At 38.7% G+C, this 23,364-nt stretch overlaps 1 protein-coding gene and 1 long non-coding RNA gene across 4 annotated transcripts in view; one reads left to right on the forward strand and one right to left on the reverse strand.

Moving 5' to 3' along the window:
- Positions 1-23,364, forward strand: part of LOC122552759 (thyroid adenoma-associated protein homolog) — a 381,744-nt gene that overhangs the window by 241,547 nt on the left and 116,833 nt on the right. For all 3 annotated transcript variants that reach the window (XM_043695687.1, XM_043695686.1, XM_043695688.1), the window contains one exon: positions 14,663-14,748. In XM_043695687.1, coding sequence (XP_043551622.1) covers positions 14,663-14,748 — 86 coding nt within the window. The remainder of the gene's footprint in view (positions 1-14,662; positions 14,749-23,364) is intronic.
- The window catches only part of LOC122552760, a 92,416-nt gene that overhangs the window by 17,403 nt on the left and 51,649 nt on the right, over positions 1-23,364 (reverse strand). The gene's annotated exons all lie outside the window — the stretch shown is intronic.

The raw sequence follows: 23,364 nt of genomic DNA on the forward strand, positions 1-23,364 counted from the left end.
TCCCTCCCAGTTGGGGAACACTTCAGTGGTCCAGGACATTCAGCCTCGGACCTTCGGGTGACCATCCTCCAAGGTGGACTTCGGAACAGGCAGCAGAGGAAAGTGGTTGAGCAGAGGCTGATAGCTAAGTTCGGTACCCATAGGGAGGGCCTCAACTGGGACCTTGGGTTCATGTCACATTACAGGTGATCACCATTGCACTACACACACACACACACAGTCTCACACAGATACACACAGACGCGCACACAGACACCCACACACACCCTTATACACACATGCACCCCCTCACAGACTTAAGACACTCTGCACTCACTACACACACACACACTTTCTCACACTCACAATCCCCATCCCAGACAGACAGACACACACACAGACAGACAAAGACCCACATGCACACATATATATTGTTTGTGGTGAATTTTTTTGGTACTTTCAGAGTTACATTGCACTTTGCTCAAAAACCACTAGATTCATGTCGAACACACACACACAGACAGACAAAGACCCACATGCACACATATATATTGTTTGTGGTGAATTTTTTTGGTACTTTCAGAGTTACATTGCACTTTGCTCAAAAACCACTAGATTCATGTCGAACTCTGAGCTCAAAAACTGCATGAATTTATGTAAAACTCTGTTATTTCACTTTTTAGATTGGAATCAATCTAAACATCAGGTCATAGACAGAGAACACAGGGGGCTAACACCTTCAACACATTGTCTATCTATCACCATTGTTGACAGCTAATCCGAGAATGCAACTTTTAAAAAAAAAGGGTTTTGTGATTGCCACATGAAAGAAGTGAAACTATCACTGTATTCCAACAGATGAAAGGCTTAACAGACAATCAATCCTTCAATGTATAATTTCAGTTACATGACACTGCAAATTTTTGCTATAAATTCTGTGTTACGATCGAGCCCTCCACAATCACCTGATGAAGGAGCGTGGCTCTGAAAGCTAGTGTGCTTCCAATTAAACCTGTTGGACTATAACCTGGTGTTGTGTGATTGTTAACTTTGTACTTAAAACAACAATTAACTTATCTGACTCTGTGCTGTGAACTTCGCCTAAACAGGCTCCTCAAAGAATAGTTGTGAATTTTACTGTTTGTTAATTTTCCCAGACACACTCCAATGTCCAGTGATACATGAATTCAAAACAGCAAAGGCAGTAACCGTGCAGGTCCTCTCTCTCCTGCATTGTCCTCACCATATGCTTCCTTTGTCTGCTCCTTCTCCCTTTTAAAACTGCTGTTGTTTTGACTTTTTTTTTCCAAAATTCCAAAACAGTGCAACAGCATATGAAACACTAATTGCTGCTCCTGGAATTCGAGGAAATCACCTCCAGCACCTAAAATACCTCAAAAAAGAGCAGCTGTTACAGCCAGAAAATTTTCCCGTCCTCCATCTTTGATTACCCAGATTACATCTGACACAACAATTTATATTGCACGGGCAACACAGTTGAACCTGGATATGAATTTAGAAACTACTAATGAGTGATAAAGACATGAGATTCATAGTGGGATGAAATGGAGTATGCCTGCTCAGAAAATTTTTCAAATTGGCAAATAAGTGCCTTCCAACTCAGCAAGCAAACTCACATCCAGAATCTCAACCTGAGCAACAAATCTTTTCAAAACTCACTAAGTGCTGGTGTTACTGGAACAGCTTAATTGCAATTGCAGCTAGCTCTGCCTTTGCTGTATTTGGACCATTCAGCCATTTCTTGCTGTCATGTGGAATTAATCATTTTGGGTAATTGTGGCAACTATTGAAGGAATCTGAGAAGCATCATGCACTTTGCAGAAACTTTGCAGTTCTGAGGAGAGGTGTCTCAACCTAAAACGTTAATTCTGATTTCTCTCCACAGATGCTGCGAGACCTGCTGAGCTTTTCCAGCAATTTGTGTTTTTGTTTCTGATTTCCAGCATCTGCAGTTTTTTCAGTTTTCATTTTTGTGTTCAATCTGACTTATGCACATTTATTGTTACTCTCGTGGTTTCTAAGGATGTTGACTGACTGACTGCTATATTATGAGTTGTGTTGGCTTTCCTCTCCATCAACTAATGAAAGGAACCTTCACCGTCAGCTGATTTTTTTTTTAGTTATTCATTCACAGGATGAGGGTGTCGCTGCTAGGCCAGCATTTATGCCCATTCTTAATTGTTAAGAGTCAATCACATTGCTCTAGTCACATGTAGTCCAGCCCAGGTAAGAATGGCAGTTTCCTTCCATTGCACAGAGTTCCCTCGAACATTACCTATTTCTAAATTAACAGTCCAGCTATAATACCACTAGGCTGTTGCTTCTGCATTAGAACAAACCAATAAAAGCTTTCCAAGTGCTGAAATGTAATTAGATGTTGTATCTCTCCCACATTTATGCTTTTAAATGAAGTTGGATAAACATCCGGTTTTGAATGGGTCCGAATGTGATGCAGATCGACACAGATACAGTCATATACTGTCTGGAACATAAAGGCTGGTCCATGAGAATGTGCATCATGAACGCAGTGAAAATGTTTAAGTGATGTTAAATTAGTGCAAAATTTTACTTGATCACTTGTGAACAAATTGTGCAGCAATTTTAATAATATTTTCCAGTTGATTATTGATTTTCTCTGAAAAGTTATAATAATTCAGAGACTTTTTCTGATCGTAATGAGCCTGTTATGCTGAAGGGAGAAAATAAAATGTATAAAATTAAATCCATAAAATTAAATGGATAAAAATACAGAACCAACTTTCTGTCTTATTTGCTGAGTTCAGATAAGCAATTTGAGCATTGTAAAACTGAAGTGTAGTTATTGTAAAACTGAAGTATGGTTAAAATGCAAACTGTTTTGCTTCTAAATTCAAGTTTATTTTAATGCATAGCAAATAATAACATTTTTAGTTTTGTGAAGCAGAACTTGACAACCCCCAAACTGATGCTTATAATTGGGATCCTACTTAATTGTAAAGTCAGTAATATTTTGAAACCAACTGCAAAGGTTGCAAATATGCAACTCGACAAATTCTTACACGGCATCATATTTTTTTAAAAATGTCATCCTGACCTTTTAAGCTTCCTGTTCTGGATCAAAGCTTATTCTCAATCAGAATGCAAGTAAAAATGTGTTTAGTGCAGTAGAGTGTGCCAGAAAGTTCAAATGTGACCCTGGTGCTATTTTACTAACTGCGATTCAACTTCAGTTCAATGCAACTGCAAGTAATTTGTTGGAAAACTATATGAACCATCTGTCTCCTATCACTTGTAACCTTTGGCATTTTTGTATATTATTTTTGGATCGTGAATTCATGTTATCAAACTTCATTATACAATGAAATATAATTCATACAATTGTTCTATCCTGGCCTATCTTATGAAAGATTAAACCCAGTGCCATTCATTTTCTAAGAGAATTTGGGAATTATTTCATTAGATGTGCCAAGCTATACTTTCTCTGTTTAAATCTGTTGCATATAGTTGAATAAGAAAAAAATTTTGCACAATGCAAGATAATACTGCAGTAAGAAATTGAGAAAAATGTTCTTCCACCTGATCAAATGTGCATGTGGAGAGAGAATATATTAAATATTTTTAACCCAGACAAACAAAACTCAGTCCAAAATGTAACCTTTATTAAATAAATTCAGCAACCCACCACCAATTCTGTAACTATAATATTTAGGCTCAATTAGTAAATGTACAACTTTAGGCTTGGTGTTTTCTACCCAGGCAGCAGCACCATTCCAGAAAGAGTTTCTACATTTGTCCTCATTATGAATGCTTGACTAAGATGCCAGAGTTGTAAAAGAATTATCTTAGCAAGTGGTTCTGTTTTGACAGTTAGCGAGAATTGTTAACTTTGACTTTGCTTGATTGATAACTTGAATTGGTTATGTAATAAATTGTTCTTTATGTGGTTTCTTTTATCAATGATGCAGTGCTCATTTGCAAAGGATTAAAAGATGTGAAGTGTTTGAATCTTCTAGTTTTGATATTTTAATGGTCTTTCAGATGCTTTTATAGAGTTAGAAGAACTTGTTTTGGAAACAAGATTTGTGAATGTATTTTTATTTTTATGAACAATTCCAATATCCGTGTGTTACTATATGGCTCACTGGTTCTGTGTGAAGTGTTTTGATTGGTGAAAGAATGGAAGAGCCATGAGTTGGAATGTAGGATGAGTAAGTTTGAAGGTTAATGATGGCATTAGTTTTCATGAAGTTTGAATGGAAGGGGCCTGGGTAAGACCTTTTGAATTTACCATTCAAAGATTCCTAAATCCATGCTACATCTCACAATTTTCTGAATGTTATCAATAGGAAGACAAAAGTTTGGTTATAAAAATAGAAATACCAGTTGTGAAGAAGTCCTTTTAGCTCATTCTTTTTATGAACCTTAACTTTCCTGTGTAATTTCCTGAGACAGTACTCTGCATGAATATTCTTTCATTTTTAAAGTAATTAAACACATTTCTGGAATATTTATCCATCTGAGAAGGATGGAGAATGCTGAGATGGCAGAGATGCTGACTCAATATTTGGCCTCAGTTATCATTGATTGAGGATAATATTACCATTCCTATTAGAACGGACAAGCTAGAGGCAATAGATAAGGTAGAACTTAGAACAGTCAACATTGGCATGGAAAAGGTACTAAGCAAACTATTAGAATTGAGGATGGACACGTTTTCTGGGCCTGATGAACCTATATCCTGGGGTTTAAAGGAAGTGGCAGCAGAGATAGTGGATCTATTGGTTACAATGTTCCAAAATTTCCTGGACACGGAAAGGTTCCAATGGATTGGAAAGTGGTTAATATAAAGCCCTTATTCAAAAAGGGAGGGAGATAAAATGTGGGAAATTACAAGCCAATTAGATTAACATCTATTGTTGGGAAAGTGTTAGAACCAATTATCAAGGAAGCAATATCAGGACATTTGGAAAGCTAAAATGCTATCCATCAGAGTCAGCAGGTTTTATGAAGGGCAAATCATGTTTGACTAATTTGCTAGAGTTCTTTGAAGAAATAAAAAGCAAAGTGAATAATGGGGATTCTGTAGATGTAATTTATCTGGACTTCCGGAAGGCGTTTGAAAAACAGTTAATTCACAAGGTTGGATCATATTGGATGAGGGGTAATTTATTAGCTTGGATAGATGACTGGCTGAGGGACAGAAAGCAGAGTTGGGATTTATTTTTTCTGGATGACAAGATATATCTAGTGGGGTGCCACAGGGTTCGGTCCTTAGATCCTAGCTATTTACAGTCTACATTAATGACTTAGATACAAGAATAGAATGATCTATAGCCAAATTTGCAGACAACACAAAAATAGGCAGGTGGTAAATTGCCGTTAGGAAATAAGAACCTTAAATGGATTTAGGTAGGTTAGAAGGGTGGGCCAAAATGTGGCAGATGGAGTTAACATGGATAAGTACAAGGTCATGCATTTGGATCGAAAAAATGGAAAGGTGACCTATTATCTTAATGGGGAGAGACTTTGGGATGCTCTGGTGCAGAGGGATCTAGGTGTACTAATTCATGAGTCACAGAAAACTGGCATGCAGGTACAGCAGATAATAAAGTGAATGGAATATAGGCTTTTATAGAATATAAAGTTAAGGATGTATTGTTGCAACTGTACAAGGTATTGGTGAGACCAATAGTTTTGGTCCCCTTATTTGAGGAAAGATGTAGTGATATTGGAGGCAGTTCAGAGGAGGTTCACTAGATTGATCCTGGAGATGAGGGGTTTGTAATTTGAAGAGAAATTAAATACATTAGGCCCATACTCTCTGAAATTTAGAAGAATGAGGTAGATCAAATTAAGGTATTCAAGATGACCAACGGTGTGGATAAAATGGACATGGAGCTCCATTTGTGTGGCATTCTAGGAAGAAAGGTCATTAACTTAGGATAGGGGATAGTAAAGTTAAAACAGAGTTGAGGAGAAAAAGGGTTGTGAATCTGTGGAATTCACTGTCCCAAAGTACGGTGGATGCTGAGACAATGAGTAAATTTAAGGAGGAGTTAGACAGATTTTTAATTTGTAATAAATTGAAGGGATATGGAGAGAAGACAGGAAAATGGGAATGAGGAGTATATCAGCCATGATCGAATGATGGAGCAGATTCGATGGACTGAATGGCCTAATTCTGCTCCTATACCTTATGAACTTATCTAGAGATAATGCCCAAAGATTTTCTCCAGATCTCTGACCCAGACAATTCAGCTATCTAAGAACCACAGAAGATTCCAAATAGAAAGAGGTAATTTTTCCCACCATGTTTGTGCTGGCTCTTTAATGTAGCAGTAGGAAATTAATAGTCCTGCCCAATCTCCCAGTGTCCTTGTGTTTTCCTCTGCTTCAAATGTTTGTCCACTTTTCTCTCTGAAGATGTATTGGTCTCACCGATAACATTCCCTGCAGCAAAGCAATCAGTGTTCCAACAACCATCTGTAAAAGCAATGTCTCCAAACTGGCATCCTTATCTACTGGTAATTTTAAAGAAATCGAACATATCACTAATCTGACTTCTTCCTGTTCATTCAATCAGAATATTCATAATTTTAAAAATCATCTTTTCTTTTCCTTATCCATCTCTTCTTTACAGAAACAGTCCCAGTATCTCAAATTTCTCTATATATGTGATAACATCAAGGTCTATATATTTTGTAAATTGTAATGTAATTTCTTATTGTACAAAGTTACACACAGTTTTAACCTCACCCCTAAATATCTTCAATAATTTGCGGAAATTATTGTCCTTTAGGCAATGATGATTTGAGTCTCTAAGTAAGTCTTCATCTATATGCTTTGGGACCTTACCATTAAATGTATACTCCCACTTGCGCTGGAACTATTCTGCAGTTCCTTCGCCTTTGTTCTAAAGTAATGATGCTCTTGTGACCTATGATTGGGATATTTGACGATGGAGTTGAAGGTGGTAAAACCAAAGATCAATAGTCCTGAGAGACTATTGAATTGATATCCTAAGACTGTAATGATTGACCTTTGACAACCACAACTCCAGCTGCTTTTGCGTGCATCAGTTATAACTGCAGATTCTGGGCGATGTTCCCATTAACTTGAATTTTGTTTCGCACTTTGGTGTCATGATCAGTCAAATGCTGCCTTAATGTGAAATGCTATTGGTTTTCTTTGGTCTCTTGCATTTAGCTCTTGTGCTCATTTTCCAGATCAAGGCACTTAAGTGGTCTGGAGCCCAGAATTTCTGATGTACTAGAAACTCTGTTAATGAAAGTGTGTTTGTTATTTGACCCAAATTGTATTTTGTTTCCCTGCTCTTGATTCTGCTGTTAAGAAGAATGGAAGCACAGAAGAATTGACGGGTACTACTACTGACAGTGCAGATGACAATGCAGAGTCAGGGAATCAAAGAGAGCTTGAGATCAATGTATCTTCTGAAGAATTTTTTGAAGAGGAAACCTCGCCGACAACTGCAACTATTACAGCAGTTTGGGAAAGGATTAATGATAGATTAAATTTAATGAGTCATTGAAACCCTTCCCCTTTCATTTGCCCAGTCCAAATGTCTTAGTCTGTCACTAAGAGGATGGGTTGGTTCATCAGCTAGACTATAGCCTTTGTGGGGAGGTGGAGTACAGTTGGCACCCAGCAATGCAATATGTAATGGCAATGGAAATGTAATGTTTTGAGTTCTGTCTTTTTAAGAGGACCCGAATAAAGTGAGGTTAAGATGCAAATCTAGTGATGTTTCAATTTGACAGGGTACTTCTGCCTATTGTGTAGGAAAACTCTTCGATCTCAGGCTATTTGTGAATTAAGGGATGAGACACAGTAGGTATAGGACTGGATTTAATTCACAGCTGTCAGGTTTGAAGGCCAATGGGGGTTGGGAGGGTAGGAGGAGACACTCCTTAAATCCAGGGGGCAGCCTACCTGCAACCTTCTTGCCTGCTCCTGCCTCTTCAACATTACATCAACAGCGTGGATAGTGTTAAGCAGGCCCTTAAATTGGAAATTACATCTTATTTAAGAGCCTCATCTTACCACAATCAGCATTTAACCACAGCTGGCAAAACTCATGATAAGCATTCAGCCCAGCAGGTTTCTCTGCATTTCCCCTCTTTATCAGACCATTTAAGTCTGTCAGATGGTGTTATGAAATTTTAGAGCCATAGATTTTTACAGCATGTAGAAAGGCCCATCAAGTCTGCAGTGGTCATCAAGCACCTGTCTACTCTAGTTCAACTTTCTAGCCATGAGCCCATAGCCTTGCAATACTAAGGCATTTCAAGTGGTAATTTCAATCCTTTTTAAATGGTGTGGTGGTCCCTGCCTCTACCACCGTTTCACACAGTGAATACTGACACCCTGTCGATAAAACGATTCTTCCTTAGGTCTGTTGTCTGGGCAGCAGGTTTGTGAGTAGAGTGATGCCAATGCTGTGAATTGAATTCCAGCACTAGCTGAGGCTACCATGAAGGTTTCTGTTTCTCAACCTCCCTTGCTGATCCTAAGATTAAACCACCACCAGTTGTCTGTCTCTTTAATGAGAGAGCAATCCTGTGGTCCCCTGGGACTGACAACTTTAACTTTACCTTAAAAAATTCCTTCTAAACCTCCTGCATCCTGGTTATTAACCCCTCAACCAAGGGGAATGGATTCTTCCTATCTATGGTCATCGTAAGTTTGTACACCTCAATCAAATCCATCCTTGAGCTTTTGTGCTTTGAGGAAAATACACTAGCCTGTCTAGTCTCTCTATGTAGCTGAAACACTGCAGCCCAGGCAAAATCCTGATGTATCTCCTCTGTGTCCTCTCTCATGTAATCACATCCTTCCCATATTGTGATGATGAGAAAAACATATAATAGTCCAGATTTGATCTAATATCTTTTACAGCTCTATCATAACATCCTTGCTCTTATCTTCAGTGCCTTGACTAATAAAGGCAAGTATCCCATATACCTTTGTAACTATCTTATCCACCTGTCCTGTCATGACCTGTGGACATGCACAGCAATGTATGTCTTTACTTACGAGAGTCCTACCATTTATCATATATTGTCATGATTTTTAGTCCTCCCGGAATGCATCACCTTACACTTATGTGGATTAATTTTCATTTGCCATTATTCTGCTCATCTGATCATCCTGTCTATATCATCCTATACTTCAAGGCTTTCATCCTCACTATTTACCACATGGTCAATTTTAGTTTCATCTGTGAACTTACTGACTAAACCTCCTAGATTTGTGATTAAATCATTCATGTACACTCCAGACGCAAAGGGAACCTGCACCACATCATGCAGTACTCCACTGGCCACAGACTTCTAGACACAAAAATAGCCTTCAACCATCACCCTTTGTCTCCTGAACTGAGCCAATTATAGATCCAATTTTCCAAATTGTCCTAGAACCCATGAACTCTTACCTTTTTGACCAGTCTCCCATGCAACACCTTGTAAAAAGCCTGACTGAAATCTAACTGCACCATCCTCATTGACATACTTGGTAACCACTCAGAAAACTCAGTCAAACCTGTAAGACATGATCTCCCCTTCATGAATCCCCATGCTTACTATCCTTCCCTTCCCAAATACGCATTAATTTTGGGTCCCTCACTTTTTTTCCTGTTAGTTTCCCTACCACTGATTTTAGACTCACTGATCTATAGTTATCCTGTTTATCCTTAACACTCTTCTTAAATTATATTACTTCATTAGCTGTCCTCCAGTGTTCTGGCACCTTTCCTGTGGCCAGAGAGATTTTCAAAATTAATGTCAAGGCCCCTGCGATCTCCTTCCTTGCCTCCTACTACAGTTTGGGATATATCCCATCTGAGCCTGGCAACTTATTCATTTTAAACTCTTTCAAATGGGTAACCCCTCCTCCCTAACCTGTAATTTGTTCACGAATATCACAGTCCCCCCACCTAATTTAATTCCTATATCAACTATCTCTAAGACGAAAATAGATGCAAAGTACTTATCAAAACCTTATGTATGGACTCCAACTCCACACACTTCTGTCCCTAAAGGGCCCTACTCTTACCCTGGTTACCCTCTTGCCCCAAATATATTGCTAAAATGCCTTCGAATTTTGCTCTATTTTAACTGTCAGTATTTTGTATGTTTCCTTGTCTTTTTCCTAATTTTTGTTTAAGTACACCATGCTTTTTTCTATACCCTTTGAGTACTTCTGGTATTTTGAACTCTCAGTATCTACCACAAGGTTCCCTTTTTCCATATCCAATCCAGTACATTTCTCCAAATCCAGGGTTCTCTGGATTTGGTAGTGTCTCTCTTCACTTTTACATGCAACATGTTAGCCTAACATTCTCATTGTTTCCTTTTTGAATGAGTCCAAATATTCTGATGAATGTTTTCCTGCAAGTAGCTGCTTCCAGTCCACTTTGGTCAGATCCAGACTTAACATATTAAAATTGTCCTCCCCCTGAGGGTAATGTTGGTGATGTGATATAAATGGATTTCCAGCAGGCATTTGATACAGTGCGAAATAAGAGACTTGTGAAAAAGGTTCTAGCATATGATATAAAAGGGACATTAGCAACGTGGGTGTAGTACTGCAGAAAATGGAGTGTAATGTCAATGGATCTTTTTTGAGTCGGAGGAAGGTTGGGAGTAGAGTGACATTTAATAAAGTCGTACTTTGGAAATAGAACCAGTCTGACTCAAGTTTGGAATACAGACAGACTCTAACCTTACACTTCTAATGCATTGTCTGAGCTAAGATGTCACCATTTTTAAAAATAAGACCTGAAGTTATCTCAGTAATGTGACGTGAAAGAAGTTCTGGGACTTACATATCAACTTACAATCAAAACCTACAACCCATTCTAAGTGATTAAAGACTTAACAGCAATCTAGGTTTTTTCAAAACATCACATCAATTTTATAACACTTTGATCTTTTGCTATAAATTCTGTGTCCTATGATCTTGCCTCACTAGCTACCTGATGAAGGAGCAGCACTCCGAAAGCTAGTGCTTCCACGTAAACCTGTTGGACTATAAACTGGTGTTGTGTGATTTTTCACTTTGTTCACTCAGTCCAACACCTGCTCCTCCTCCACATCTTGTTTTGTGTTGCCTTTTTGCACTTTGTCCCCTCAGTTAGATATTACATGCTCATACTTCTGCTGGCTTACCTTGCTGTTTGACATAGAAACAGATCCAGAAAAGTTAATATATTTGTCAGCAGGTCTTTGCTGTAGTGTTCCTGGCACAGGAAGTGAAGGCCAGCCTCTGATACCAGTCCAGGCACCCTTGGACCGGCTGACATGGTATGGTGTTGTGGCCTCCACTGCTGGTTGTGGGGGTGGATGAAGTCCTGTGTTGGCACTACTCTATCCAACAGGGCCTCCAGTGCCCTGTCCACAAAATGAAGATCCCCAGTTTCACGTCTGCCATGTCTGGGGCAAATGTCAGCATCTGTGCAGGGTAGCTCCAGACTGACCGTGCCCGTTCACGTCTGCAACAGGCTGTTTAAAATAGTACAACCACAAGGGTTGCCAGTGAATTCTGAAACAGCCAATGAGTGGCATGTTTAGCCTAGGAATAGACTTGATAAGGTTGAGTGGAAATCAAATGTGAGAGACTCCATAAAGGTGTGATGGACAATTACTGACACAGGTTTGGTAAGATATAGCAAGAGAAGTCTCTGGTCCTTACAGTGAGAAACCCTCCAACTCTCACTTCACAAAAGAAATGTAAATTTCAGTTGAGTTCATAGACCAGTCTCTCTCATGAGAATCTTGATAAAAAGGTACACTCAACTACTTTATTGCAGTGTGCTGATACACAAGAAAATGCTTGGTATGTTATGTATATGGAAATGATTTTTAAAAAAATTATTGGTCTTTGAAGCTTTAAGTGATGTAACTGAAAAATAGCACTCATATAGTGAATCTATATGGAACTTGCAATATAATCCTGTGAAGTTGTTTTCACACTCATATTGCACAGTAGATTCCACTGATTTTTCTTTCCTAAATTATTTTTCTAGCATGCAAGTTCAATTCAGCAGATCTATTCAGTATTGTCACTTCTAATTGACTTTTACAATCCATTGTTGCTTTCTTTCACATAGTGCTTATGCACATAAAAGGCTTATTTTGCAAATTGGCTAAAGCCACGAATGTTCTGTGTGATTGCAACTGTGGTATGTTATCCTTTCACCTAATATTCCACCCCCCCCCCCCCCAAAGAACAGTTAACTTAAGTTAAGGCACAAACATTACTATAAATAGCAGCACATATCTATCCATAAAGGATAGTAGTTAGAGATATTTTAACAGTACTAAATCCATGCGGACATTTACAAAAATATCGGAAATGTTCTAATTGTACTATACAATGTATGATAGAAGAGAGAATACACAGCCAAAAGTTTTCATGTGCACCACCACCTTTCATTCAGCAATACTTTTGCTTCAGTGTTTCCCAAAACTTTTCCCTCTGTGATCTCATTTTGAAGCTTGAAAGTTATTGTAATTCCACAGTGAGAACTGTTAGATAGGATGAAAATTTTACAGCTGTTATAACTTGGTTAGAGCTCCACAGAGGCCATTCCTACTTCCAAGCTCACACTGCCAAAGGTTCAGCTGATAAACCCACTTGGGGTCGCAGCTCCACTTTACTTCTAAAGCCAACATTGGCACATAACTGGAGAGTATCATATGCAACAGGTGATGGAACTGGATTCTCAAAAGGAACCCACATAGTGGGGGAGCTTTCCTTTGATTGTTTGGTTCATGATCACATAACAATAAAATATCTTTTCTGGACTTAAAGAAAAAATTGCACACTAATCACCTTCTTAAGATTAGTGGCCTTTATAAGGAAAAGACACAAATGAATGTACCTTGAAGAGTTTGCACGATTTGTATGAAATGCAAGAAAATGTCATGAGTTTTGAACAGTCTTCCATAAGATAATTTGAGTGAATTTGCTCCAGATTCTCTCATTTTATTAATTATTTTGGCAGAAGCCCTGGTTACACCATGGAATAGAATAACTCTTGAGGAAAGTACTGTGATTTTTGTGAAATTAATCAGAGTTTATGGTATAGAAACGTCGCAAATAGGAGCAGGAGTAGGCCATTCACCTTTAGAAGCCTGCTTTGCCATTCAGTATGGTCATGGCTGATTCTCTATCTCAATGCCATATTCTCACTTTCTCTTCATATCCCTAGGTGTCTTTCATATCTAAAAGTTTGTGTCTTCCTCTCTTGAATATATTCAGTGACTTGATCTCCATAATCTTTGGTGATAGGAAATTCCACAGGTTCATTATCCTTTGAGCGAAGAAATCTTTTCTCATTTTGGTCCTAAATGACCTACCCTGTATCCTGAATTGTGTTGTTCTTGATTTCCCAACCAGGGAAGTCACCCTCTCTTCATGGGTCTGTCTAACCCTGTTGTAATTTTATACATTTCAATTAGTCAGTGCACCATAGCTCCCCCAATATACTCTTAAAGTGGTAGAATGAACCAATATGAATTTCACTGAAAGACATTTATGAATTGAAGAGAGATTGATACTTGACAATAGAACACTTCAAGCTTTTGACTACCTGTTGTGCAAGCCACCATAATAGGCGTTGGTTACAAACTAAAGGTCCACTAACACTACCAACAGGTTTGAAATCCAACGCTCCCACTTTATCAGTACACCATTTTTCATGTCCCATCCAAACCACCATTGTGGTCTCTGAATGACATGGCTGAATTATCAGTTTTCAATCAGTGAGAGATTGATACTCTGGGATAGATTGAAACTGCCTACACTTATTTCACTTGGGAGTATTTTAACCATCCATGAGAGATAAATTTTTATTCCCATCAATTTGGATTGCATTTTAGTTAACTCCTAAAAGTGAAAGGTTTTGTTCTTGCCCACTCAACCACCCAGTTTTCATTGGTAAGCATTATCGTTTTTTTTAGGTCTTGTACATTATGTATCAGTCCAAGTCATAGCTGCCAATAATTAGAACCTATTGATGAAAAATATTTGACATCTGTCACTTTGTTTTTGTTAGTTAGTGAGATAAGAGCTACAACCTAACTAAGTTGTGACAGACTTTTATTTTAAATACAGGGTGGACAGTCTCAACTGTAAATACTTTGCTGATCCTTGAACAAAAATATGTTGTTGCTTGTCAATGATTCTGGTTTTTCCTGAATACATCTGCTCTGGTCTATCAAAAATAAAACTTAGCATTTTTAAAGCCCACTTATAGTTTAAATGTATTCCATTTCTTGATAAAAATATAAAGGTAAGCATATTTTCAGAATTGATCTGGCTAAGCACTGATATGACTATATATAAAAAAAACAACGCAGTATGCAAAGAAAATACCCCCGATTATAACAACAAAAATTCTTAGTCAAGTAAATCTTTTTCTAAATCTTTTGTTCTGATTTTGCTACCGTTTAATCATTTCAACTCAACCAACTGTCTGAAATACAATTCAACGTTCCAGTGTTGATTTTGGTCCACTTCCCTTTCCCTCTTGTGGATATCATGAACTCAATTTGTTATTTTCTCACTAGTTGCATGATAGTTTGCTTTTGTTGAAATCAAATAGATGTTTATCCTGTAATTAGTTTACATTGTTGATTGTTCTTGATTTATTGTTTTCTAGGCAGAACTCATGTTTCCTTACCAGAGCAACGTTTCTTGATATTCTCAATATCCTTTGTCATCAGTTGGATAAGTCAAAAACAATAGGTAAGATTTTATAGAATCAAATTGCAAATCATTGCAGTGTTTTCAATATATCACTAATCATAACAGTTCTGACTTGTACATGTTTTCGACAAATTAAGGTATTTTAACAAAAGATCTTGAGGGATCTTTAAGCCCATTCAACGTATGTATTATAGCTAACATAGAATATTATGTTCATGTTGTGATTAAAAAAAGATGAACACTTGTCATGGTTGACAAAAGTTGCAGAATAGACATAATTGGCTAAATGACCACTCCTGTTTTTGGTTTGTAGATAGGAAAACTCAGTGATCAACCTCCAATGATGCTGATGACTGCACCTTATTGTAGATGATGTTGACCTCAAAAACAAATTGTGTGGTGCAAACATTCTTAACTCAGTCGATTTAGTTGTGACAAGACAGTGTTAGGAGTATTGTTTCTTTTCAAAATTATTCAAATGAAAGTTCACTAACTGACCACTATCTTTATTGAGTACTTTAAATGTAGTTTGTCACTGAATTGAAATGATACTCTCTCTAATGAAAGTCAAGGTAATGTTAGACTGCAGTTGAGAGATGATGGGGCAATTTTAACTGCTGGGTAAATGTTAAATGTCAGGCTCCCCAACACATCCCAATCCAATTTTGTGCCCCTCCTCCAGCCCCATCACTTGGTCACCTACACCAAATGCAAGTACCCTCGAGCTGAGAATTTAAAAGTCTCATCCATTTTTGAAGCCACTCCATGATCTTTTTATATAGTATACACTGCTTCAGCTTCGCTCCCGTTTCCCAAAACTTAGCTTGTCCTCTTGGATACTTCTCCCTTGTCCCATCATTTGTGGTCCTGTCACTAGGCACCTAGACCACAGGCTAGGCAATTCCAATCTTGAATCCATTCAGTTGTACTATTCATTTTATTTTGGTGACCCTTCCTAATATTTCTGTTTTTAGTTATAGTATCCATATTTTTTCTTACACCACTTGTGATGTCTTTTGGGTGATTATCCAAATTAAAGACACACGATAAGTGGAATTATTTTATATGTTTATTATTGTAACCAGGTGTTAGAAAACTGGTGTGCATCTAAAAGCATAACACATCAGTACAAAAGTTGGAGAGATTGCTTTAATGTGAGGCTTGCTTTGACCTGGTGTTTGCTTTGCTTCAGATAGTTTGTTAGTGACTAAATGAAGCAACTTCCATCAGCCAACCTTTGACTTTGAACACTCTTTAGTTAGCTCTCCCTTGTACCTTGGATTTCCTTTTCCTTGAATGCCCTTTTCTTTAAACTATAACTCCGATGTTTTGCTTTATCTGTAAAATTACTGACCTTGTTTCTTTTAATCAAAATCAATCAGCCTTCGGTTTGATTGATCTTAAACAAATTCCTAGGTACTTTTGATCGCCACGGAGTTTAATTTAAGGAAATGCTACTATTTAATTTTGTCTGATGTTGGGCTTTAATAATAAAATAGTATATTTTAATCATTACTTTATCATATTTTCACTTTCTCAGATCTGTCCAGTCATCCCTTAATTGCATAAGGAAAACCCATGTCACCAGCAAACCTTTTATTATATTGCAATGAGTGATAGGCAGCAAGAGTAACTGCAATGTTGGGTACAGTAACAGGGAATCGTGGAATTTGTTTTTCCCAGTACAGTCAATCTTCTTAATTCAAAACCTCCTATTGCTCATCAATATAACCACCATTGGTTGTCAACCTAAAACTTTTGGTATTCAACCCTCATAAACAGTAAAAAAAAAATTTACAATACAAAGGAAACTTTGCACAAAAATTGCTGATAATGCCATAAACTCTATAGTTCATCCTCTTTTATGTAGCTAAATCTTTTTATGCTCACCATTGTGCTGTTGAGTTTCATTAGTTGGTAAGTAAATGGACCATTTCAGAGTGACACAGACCTATCTCCACAAAGGAAAATGCTACAGGAGAACTGTCTTTGGTTGTTACACATTAGATATGCTGCTATTTTAGAAAGGGAAAACTTCATGGATATAGGAAAAAGTCAAGAAAAACACTCTTTAGAGAGCTGACACAGGCACAAGTAGGCTAAATCTAATTCTCTTAGTTTTGAGTTCCAAAATTAACTTTATTGCATTTTATCTGCCTTTTATCTTTGAAAAGGTAGAGGAAAAGAAGGGTAAGATTTATAATAACGCACAGCGGTAAATTGTTCCAATGATCCAGAAATACAGTGACTTCAAACTCTGCATACTTAATACTTGTGCTGAAATTATATGGTTTTAAAACGTAAGTAGAACTATATAGATTACTGTAGCTAAACAATATGCTATAGTTATGTAGGGACTTTGCCTCTCTGCTGGAGCATTTTGTTTTCGTCTTATCGATGTTTAAAATACCTTAGCAGCCTGTTGTTCTGGTAGGTCCAGTTGATTTAGGTGTTAATTTAGAACTTTAAGCTCTTGCAGTCTTTATGTGGAGTTGATGAAATCAGTGAGGCAAAGCAACTCCTTGAGTTGGATAAGTTCAATTAGTCAGTAAAATCTTTGGCAACGTTGAAAGGATTCATACTGAAAGTTTTGAGTTTTATGTTATCCAAGGGAAAAGTCACTATTTGTGGGTGGCAATAATGTAATTGAGTTTATTTAGCTTCAAAACTAAATCTAAAGAAAAGTCATGTGAAACCTCAAAAGTTTGTTCAAGATTAATTCAGAAAAATTCAGTTTTTAAGTGAAGACTACTTTTTGTCAAAAAATGCTCTTTATTGTATGAATAGATTTCTAAGTTATCCACTCAAAAAGCGGAGTGAGGATGTAAAGAAATGACATAAAAATGACTTAATTTAAAGCTGAGCAATTGCCAAGTTTTAATGCAAAAGGTAAACAAACCTATTTCATTCACTAAGTACTTTATATGTAGCATTGTGTATACAGACTGTTGAACTATCTTTGCAGCTGAATTGAAGGCAAAGTTAGAGAAAGCCATCAAGAGACCTCATGCTTTGCTTGTTTAGCTAATCAAGAGGAATTTTGTTAGTGCAGCTGTGCTGTTGGTTACAAACTGTACTGATAGACCTAGGTCACTGAAACATTTTACCCTAATTGCCTGCCTTTTTGATTTATTTTTATAACTACGTAGTGCACTTTAACTTAAATATTTGGTTATTCTAATCTTTGAAATCCTGCAGCTGTGGTTTTCCATTTCTTTTATGCTGCAGGCTATGGTGGAACTGTGGAGTATATATTTTTGTGGGTATCTCTACAAAACTAAGAGCAAGGGGAGTTTCGGGCTATTATTCAATACTCATATTAATTTCTCTGGCAACCTGACTTTATCACTGTCCACTCTGTTTGTCTTTCCTCTGGTATTCATCCACCAAAATTAAGCCTTTTCCCCCAACCTGGGTATATTTTTTTAAAAAGCCTTCAAGCGGTCAAAGGTTTATTTTTCTTTCTCTGATTGAAAGAGTTGAAATATTAGTATTATACATAAACAGAAGTATGATGATTCCTTGTCTGTAACCATTGGAATTCCAACCATTGGATTGATGTACATTGCGAAAACTGCTGAAGTGACAAGGCATATGATAAAATGGCAACAAGAAAAATCTTTGATAGGTTTTAAAATTTGAATGGCTCTTTCGTTTGTTTATCAAAATCAAAGTCAGTAACCAAAGAGATATTTCCAAACATTGGCATTGAAAACAACCAATGAGGACACCAACAAAGATTATTCAATGGATTATCACTATGCTGATCTTACAGTCAGAAAGCACACCAACACCTCTACTGCCTCAGAAGGCTAAGGAAATTCTGCATGTACACAATGACTCTTACCAATTTTTATAGATACACCACAGAAAGCATCCTATTTGGATGCATCACAGCTTGGTATGGCAACTGCTGCGTTCAAGATTGCAAGAAATTACAGAAAATTGTAAACACCGCTTGATCCATTATGAAAACCAACCTTCATTCCATTGACTCCATCTACATTTCCCACTGCCTCAGGAAAGCAGCCAATATAATCAAAGACCCCTTCCACCCATTTATACTTTCTTTCATCCTCTCCCATCAGGTAGAAGCTGCAGAAGTTTGAAAACTCAAGGAGCTGTGCAAGGTCAGTATTTGACCATGTTTAATGTAAACGTGGATAGATTTCTGATGAAAAGTGATGAAAAGGGTTATGGGGATGTGTTGGGCTAAAGGTATTAGATTAACCACAATAGTATTGAGTGGTGGAGCAGCCGCAATGGGCTGAATGGTCTACTCCTGTTCCTAAGAGGTGAAACCATGGTTGACTTTTCTACTTTTTTACATACAGAAAAGGTCAATTGTGGAAGCTCTACTGTCACCCTAGCTGAGATCAGCCAACTCCCAAATATAATTCCTTAGCCTTAGCCTTCTTTCCCACTGTTATCAGACTTATGAACGGACCCCTCATATTTTACAGTTGATCTTTCTCTGTGCCTTCTCTGTAGTTGTAACACTGTACAGAGGAACCTCGATTATCCGAATATCAATTATCCAAATTTCAGATTATCCGAAGAAGATCTCAAGGTCCTGATAGTAACATCACATCAAAGATGTGTTTCCAACACTGATCGCGTCTTTTGTTTACAGTGATTAAAAGTGACCTCAGCTTACTGAAATGTTGCTGAGAACTGTCCTGTACATCGATGGGAGCCCAGGCACTGTCTCCAAATGACTGATCTCCTGCCCTCTCTCTCTCCCTCCACACTTTCCCTGGAGTTCTTCACAGGGGTGAACCCTAAACCCCCCTTCCCCAGATAATCTCTCCAACGTTGTCCTGTACAGGGCAAAGGTGGAAGCTGTCAAAAGATTGCAGTAAAAGGGTGGGTGGGTGTGTGTGTGTGTGTGTGCGCGTGTGTGCGCGTGCGTGTGTGTGTGTGTGTGTGTGTACGCACGCACGCACGCTTAGGAGACTCACACCCCCACCCCAAACAAAGGCAGCAGTAATCTTACTGTTGGCGTCCGGTCTGGCTGCCCTGGTGGAGGGTTTTGGGGTGGGTGTATGTGTGGTTTGGGGAGCAGATGGGAACGGTGTTAAACAGGGTTACAGGGGGGGCGGTGCGTTGTGCTGCTGCCTTGTCTCCTGAATGGGGAACCGCCTTAGCAGAAAACTCAGAGCCCCACAGGAGAGGCATTGAATCAGTCAATTAATCGAATAATCAATTATCCGAACGACATAGTGCCCGTCCATCTTGTTCGGATAATCAAGGTTCCTCTGTATTCTGTTCTATTACTCTAGTATGATTTGTCTGGTTAGCACGCAAAACAATACTTGTCACATATACTGAGATACAATGCAAAAATAAATCAAATCAAAATAATTTCCATGTATTTGGGAGTTGGCTGATCTCAGCTAGGGTGGCAGTAGAGCTTCCACAATTGACCTTTTCTGTATGTAAAAAAAGTAGAGAAGTCAACCATGGTTTCACCTCTTAGGAACAGGAGTAGACCATTCAGCCCATTGCGGCTGCTCCACCACTCAATACTATTGTGGTTAATCTAATACCTTTAGCCCAACACATCCCCATAACCCTTTTCATCACTTTTCATCAGAAATCTATCCACGTTTACATTAAACATGGTCAAATACTGACCTTGCACAGCTCCTTGAGAATTCCAAAGGTTTGCAATCTTCCAAGTAAAAAGCATTCTCTGGGTCTTTAAGTGGCATTCACTTTATTTTGTAAGTGGTGTAATCTTGTATTCTATCTGTCTTGTATAACAAACTTAAATGCCGCAAATTTAGCCTATTTTCTGGCTAATTTACCTACTGCTTGGTTCAAAGGATTATATATTTGAATACTATGGCCTTTTTATTGATTATATCATAGTGATTGAAGAAACTGGGTCTGTATGCAGCAGTGCTAACCACTGAGCTATCAGGGCAACACACAGGCTCGCTGGTTAGCACTGCTGCCTTACAGCGCCAGAGATTCAAGTTCGATTCCATCCTCTGGTGACTGCCCGTTGGAATTTGCAAATTCTCCCCATGTCTGCATGGGATTTTACTGAGTGCTTTGGTTTCCTTCTACAAACCAAAGCTGTGCAGGTTAGGTAGATTGGCAATGCTAAATTGTCCCGTAGTGTTCAGAGATGAGCAGGCGAGGTGGATTAGCCATGGTAAACATGGGTCAAGGAGATAGGGTTGGGGCTGGATCTGGATGGGATGCCGTTCAGAAGATCACTGCATACTTAAAGGGCCCAATGGCCTCTTTGCACACTAAGGATTCTATTTTGTAGAATGTTGAACAATGAGAGGTGATCTTAACATAGAACATAACAGCGCAGTACAGACCCTTCGGCCCTCAATGTTGCACGGACCAATCTGAAGCTCATCTAACCTACACTATTCCATTTTCATCCATATGTTTATCCAATAACCATTTAAATGCCTTAAGGTTGACAAGTCGACTGCTGTTTGCAGACAGGGTGTTCCATGCCCCTACTGCACTCTGAGTAAAGAAATTACCTTTGACATCCGACCTATAATCTCTCATTCCTCAACTTAAAGCTGTGTCCCCTCATGCTAGCCAGCACCATCCGAGGAAAAAGGTTCTCACTAATCACCCTATCCAATCATCTTGTATGTCTCTATTAAGTCACCTCTCAACCTTCTTCTCTCTAACGAAAATAGCCTCAAGTCCCTCAGCCATTCTTAATAAGACCTTCCCTCCATACCATGCAATATCCTAGTAAATCTCCTCTGCAGCCTTTCCAATGTTTCCGCATCCTTCCTATAATGCGGCGACCAGAACTGTACACAATACTCCAAGTGCGACCGCACCAGAATTTTGTACAGCTGCAACATGACCTCATGGCTCTGAAATTCAATCCCTCTACCAATAAAATCTAGCACACCGTACACCTTCTTAACAACCCTATCAGCCTGTGTGGCACTTTCAGGGATCTATGTACATGGACACTGAAATCTCTCTGTTCATCTACATTACCATGCATCTTACCATTAGCCCAGTAACTCTGTATTCCTGTTGCTCTTTCCAAAGTGAATCACATCATATTTTTCCACATTAAACTCCATTTGCCACCTCTCAGCCCTGCTCTGCAGCTTATCTATGTCCCTCTGTAATCTGCTAGGAGAAAGTGAGGACTGCAGATGCTGGAGATCAGAGCCGAAAATGTGTTGCTGGAAAAGCGCAGCAGGTCAGGCAGCATCCAAGGAGCAGGAGAAGAAGGGCTCATGCCCGAAACGTCGATTCTCCCGCTCCTTGGATGCTGCCTGACCTGCTGCGCTTTTCCAGCAACACATTTTCGCCTCTGTAATCTGCAACATCCTTCAGTACTGTCCACAACTCTATCGACCTTAGTATCATCTGCAAATTTACTAACCCATCCTTCTACACCCTCATCCAGGTCATTTATAAAAATGACAAACAGCAGTGTCCCCAAAACAGATCCTTGTGTTATGCCACTAGTATCTGAACTCCAGGACGAACATTTCCCATCAATCATCACCCTCTGTCTTCTTTCAGGTAGCCAATTTCTGATCCAAACAGCCAAATCACCCTCAATCCCATGCTTCCGTATTTTCTGCAATAGCCTACCATGGGGAACCTTATCAAGCACTTTACTGAAATCCATATACACCACATCAACTGCTTTGCCCTTATCCACCTGTTGATCACCTTCTCAAAGAACTCAATAAAATTGGTGAGGCATGACCTACCCTTCACAAAACCATGTTGATTATCCCTAATAAAATTATTCCTTTCTAGATGATTATAAATCCTATCTGTTATAACCCTTTCCAACACTTAACCCACAACAAAAGAAAAGCTCACTGGTTTATAATTACCAGGGTTGTCTTTATTCCCCTTCTTGAACAAGGGGACAACATTTGCTATCCTCCAGTCTTCTGGCACTATTCCTGAATACAATGACAACATAAAAATCAAAGCCAAATGCTCTGCAATCTATGAGGAGAAAGTGAGGTCTGCAGATGCTGGAGATCAGAGCTGGAAATGTGTTGCTGGAAAAGCGCAGCAGGTCAGGCAGCATCCAGGGAACAGGAGAATCGACGTTTCGGGCATAAGCCCTTCTTCAGGATTCCTGAAGAAAGGCTTATGCCCGAAACGTCGATTCTCCTGTTCCCTGGATGCTGCCTGACCTGCTGCGCTTTTCCAGCAACACATTTCTAGCTCTGCAATCTACACCCTGCCTTCCTATAGAAAATTGCCAATAGAGTGATCTCTCCTTTCCTGTTTCTAACCTCAACCCATCCTACCTCAGTAGATGAGTCCTCAAACGTCCTTTGTGCCACCGTAATACTTTCCTTGACCAACAATCCCTCACCTCCTGCTCTTTTACCATCTTCTCTGTTCTTACTGAAACATCTAAATCCTGGGAACTGCAACAACCATTCCTGTCCCTGCTCTATCCATGTCTCCGAAATGGCCACAACATCAGGATCTTCAGTGTTTCAGTCAAGTTGCCTCTTCCTCCCCTAAATGCCAACTGACGCAAGCCTAGACTATCCAAATTTTCCTTGTAAGGCGAGTCAGTTAGTCAATATTTGGAATTAGTGGGCAGAAACAGCTTTTTAAAATGGCTGTTCAAATTATATGATCCTAACCATTTTGAACTCCAGTTAATTC

Source organism: Chiloscyllium plagiosum, chromosome 9, assembly GCF_004010195.1.
Source record: "Chiloscyllium plagiosum isolate BGI_BamShark_2017 chromosome 9, ASM401019v2, whole genome shotgun sequence".
NCBI lineage: Eukaryota > Metazoa > Chordata > Chondrichthyes > Orectolobiformes > Hemiscylliidae > Chiloscyllium > Chiloscyllium plagiosum.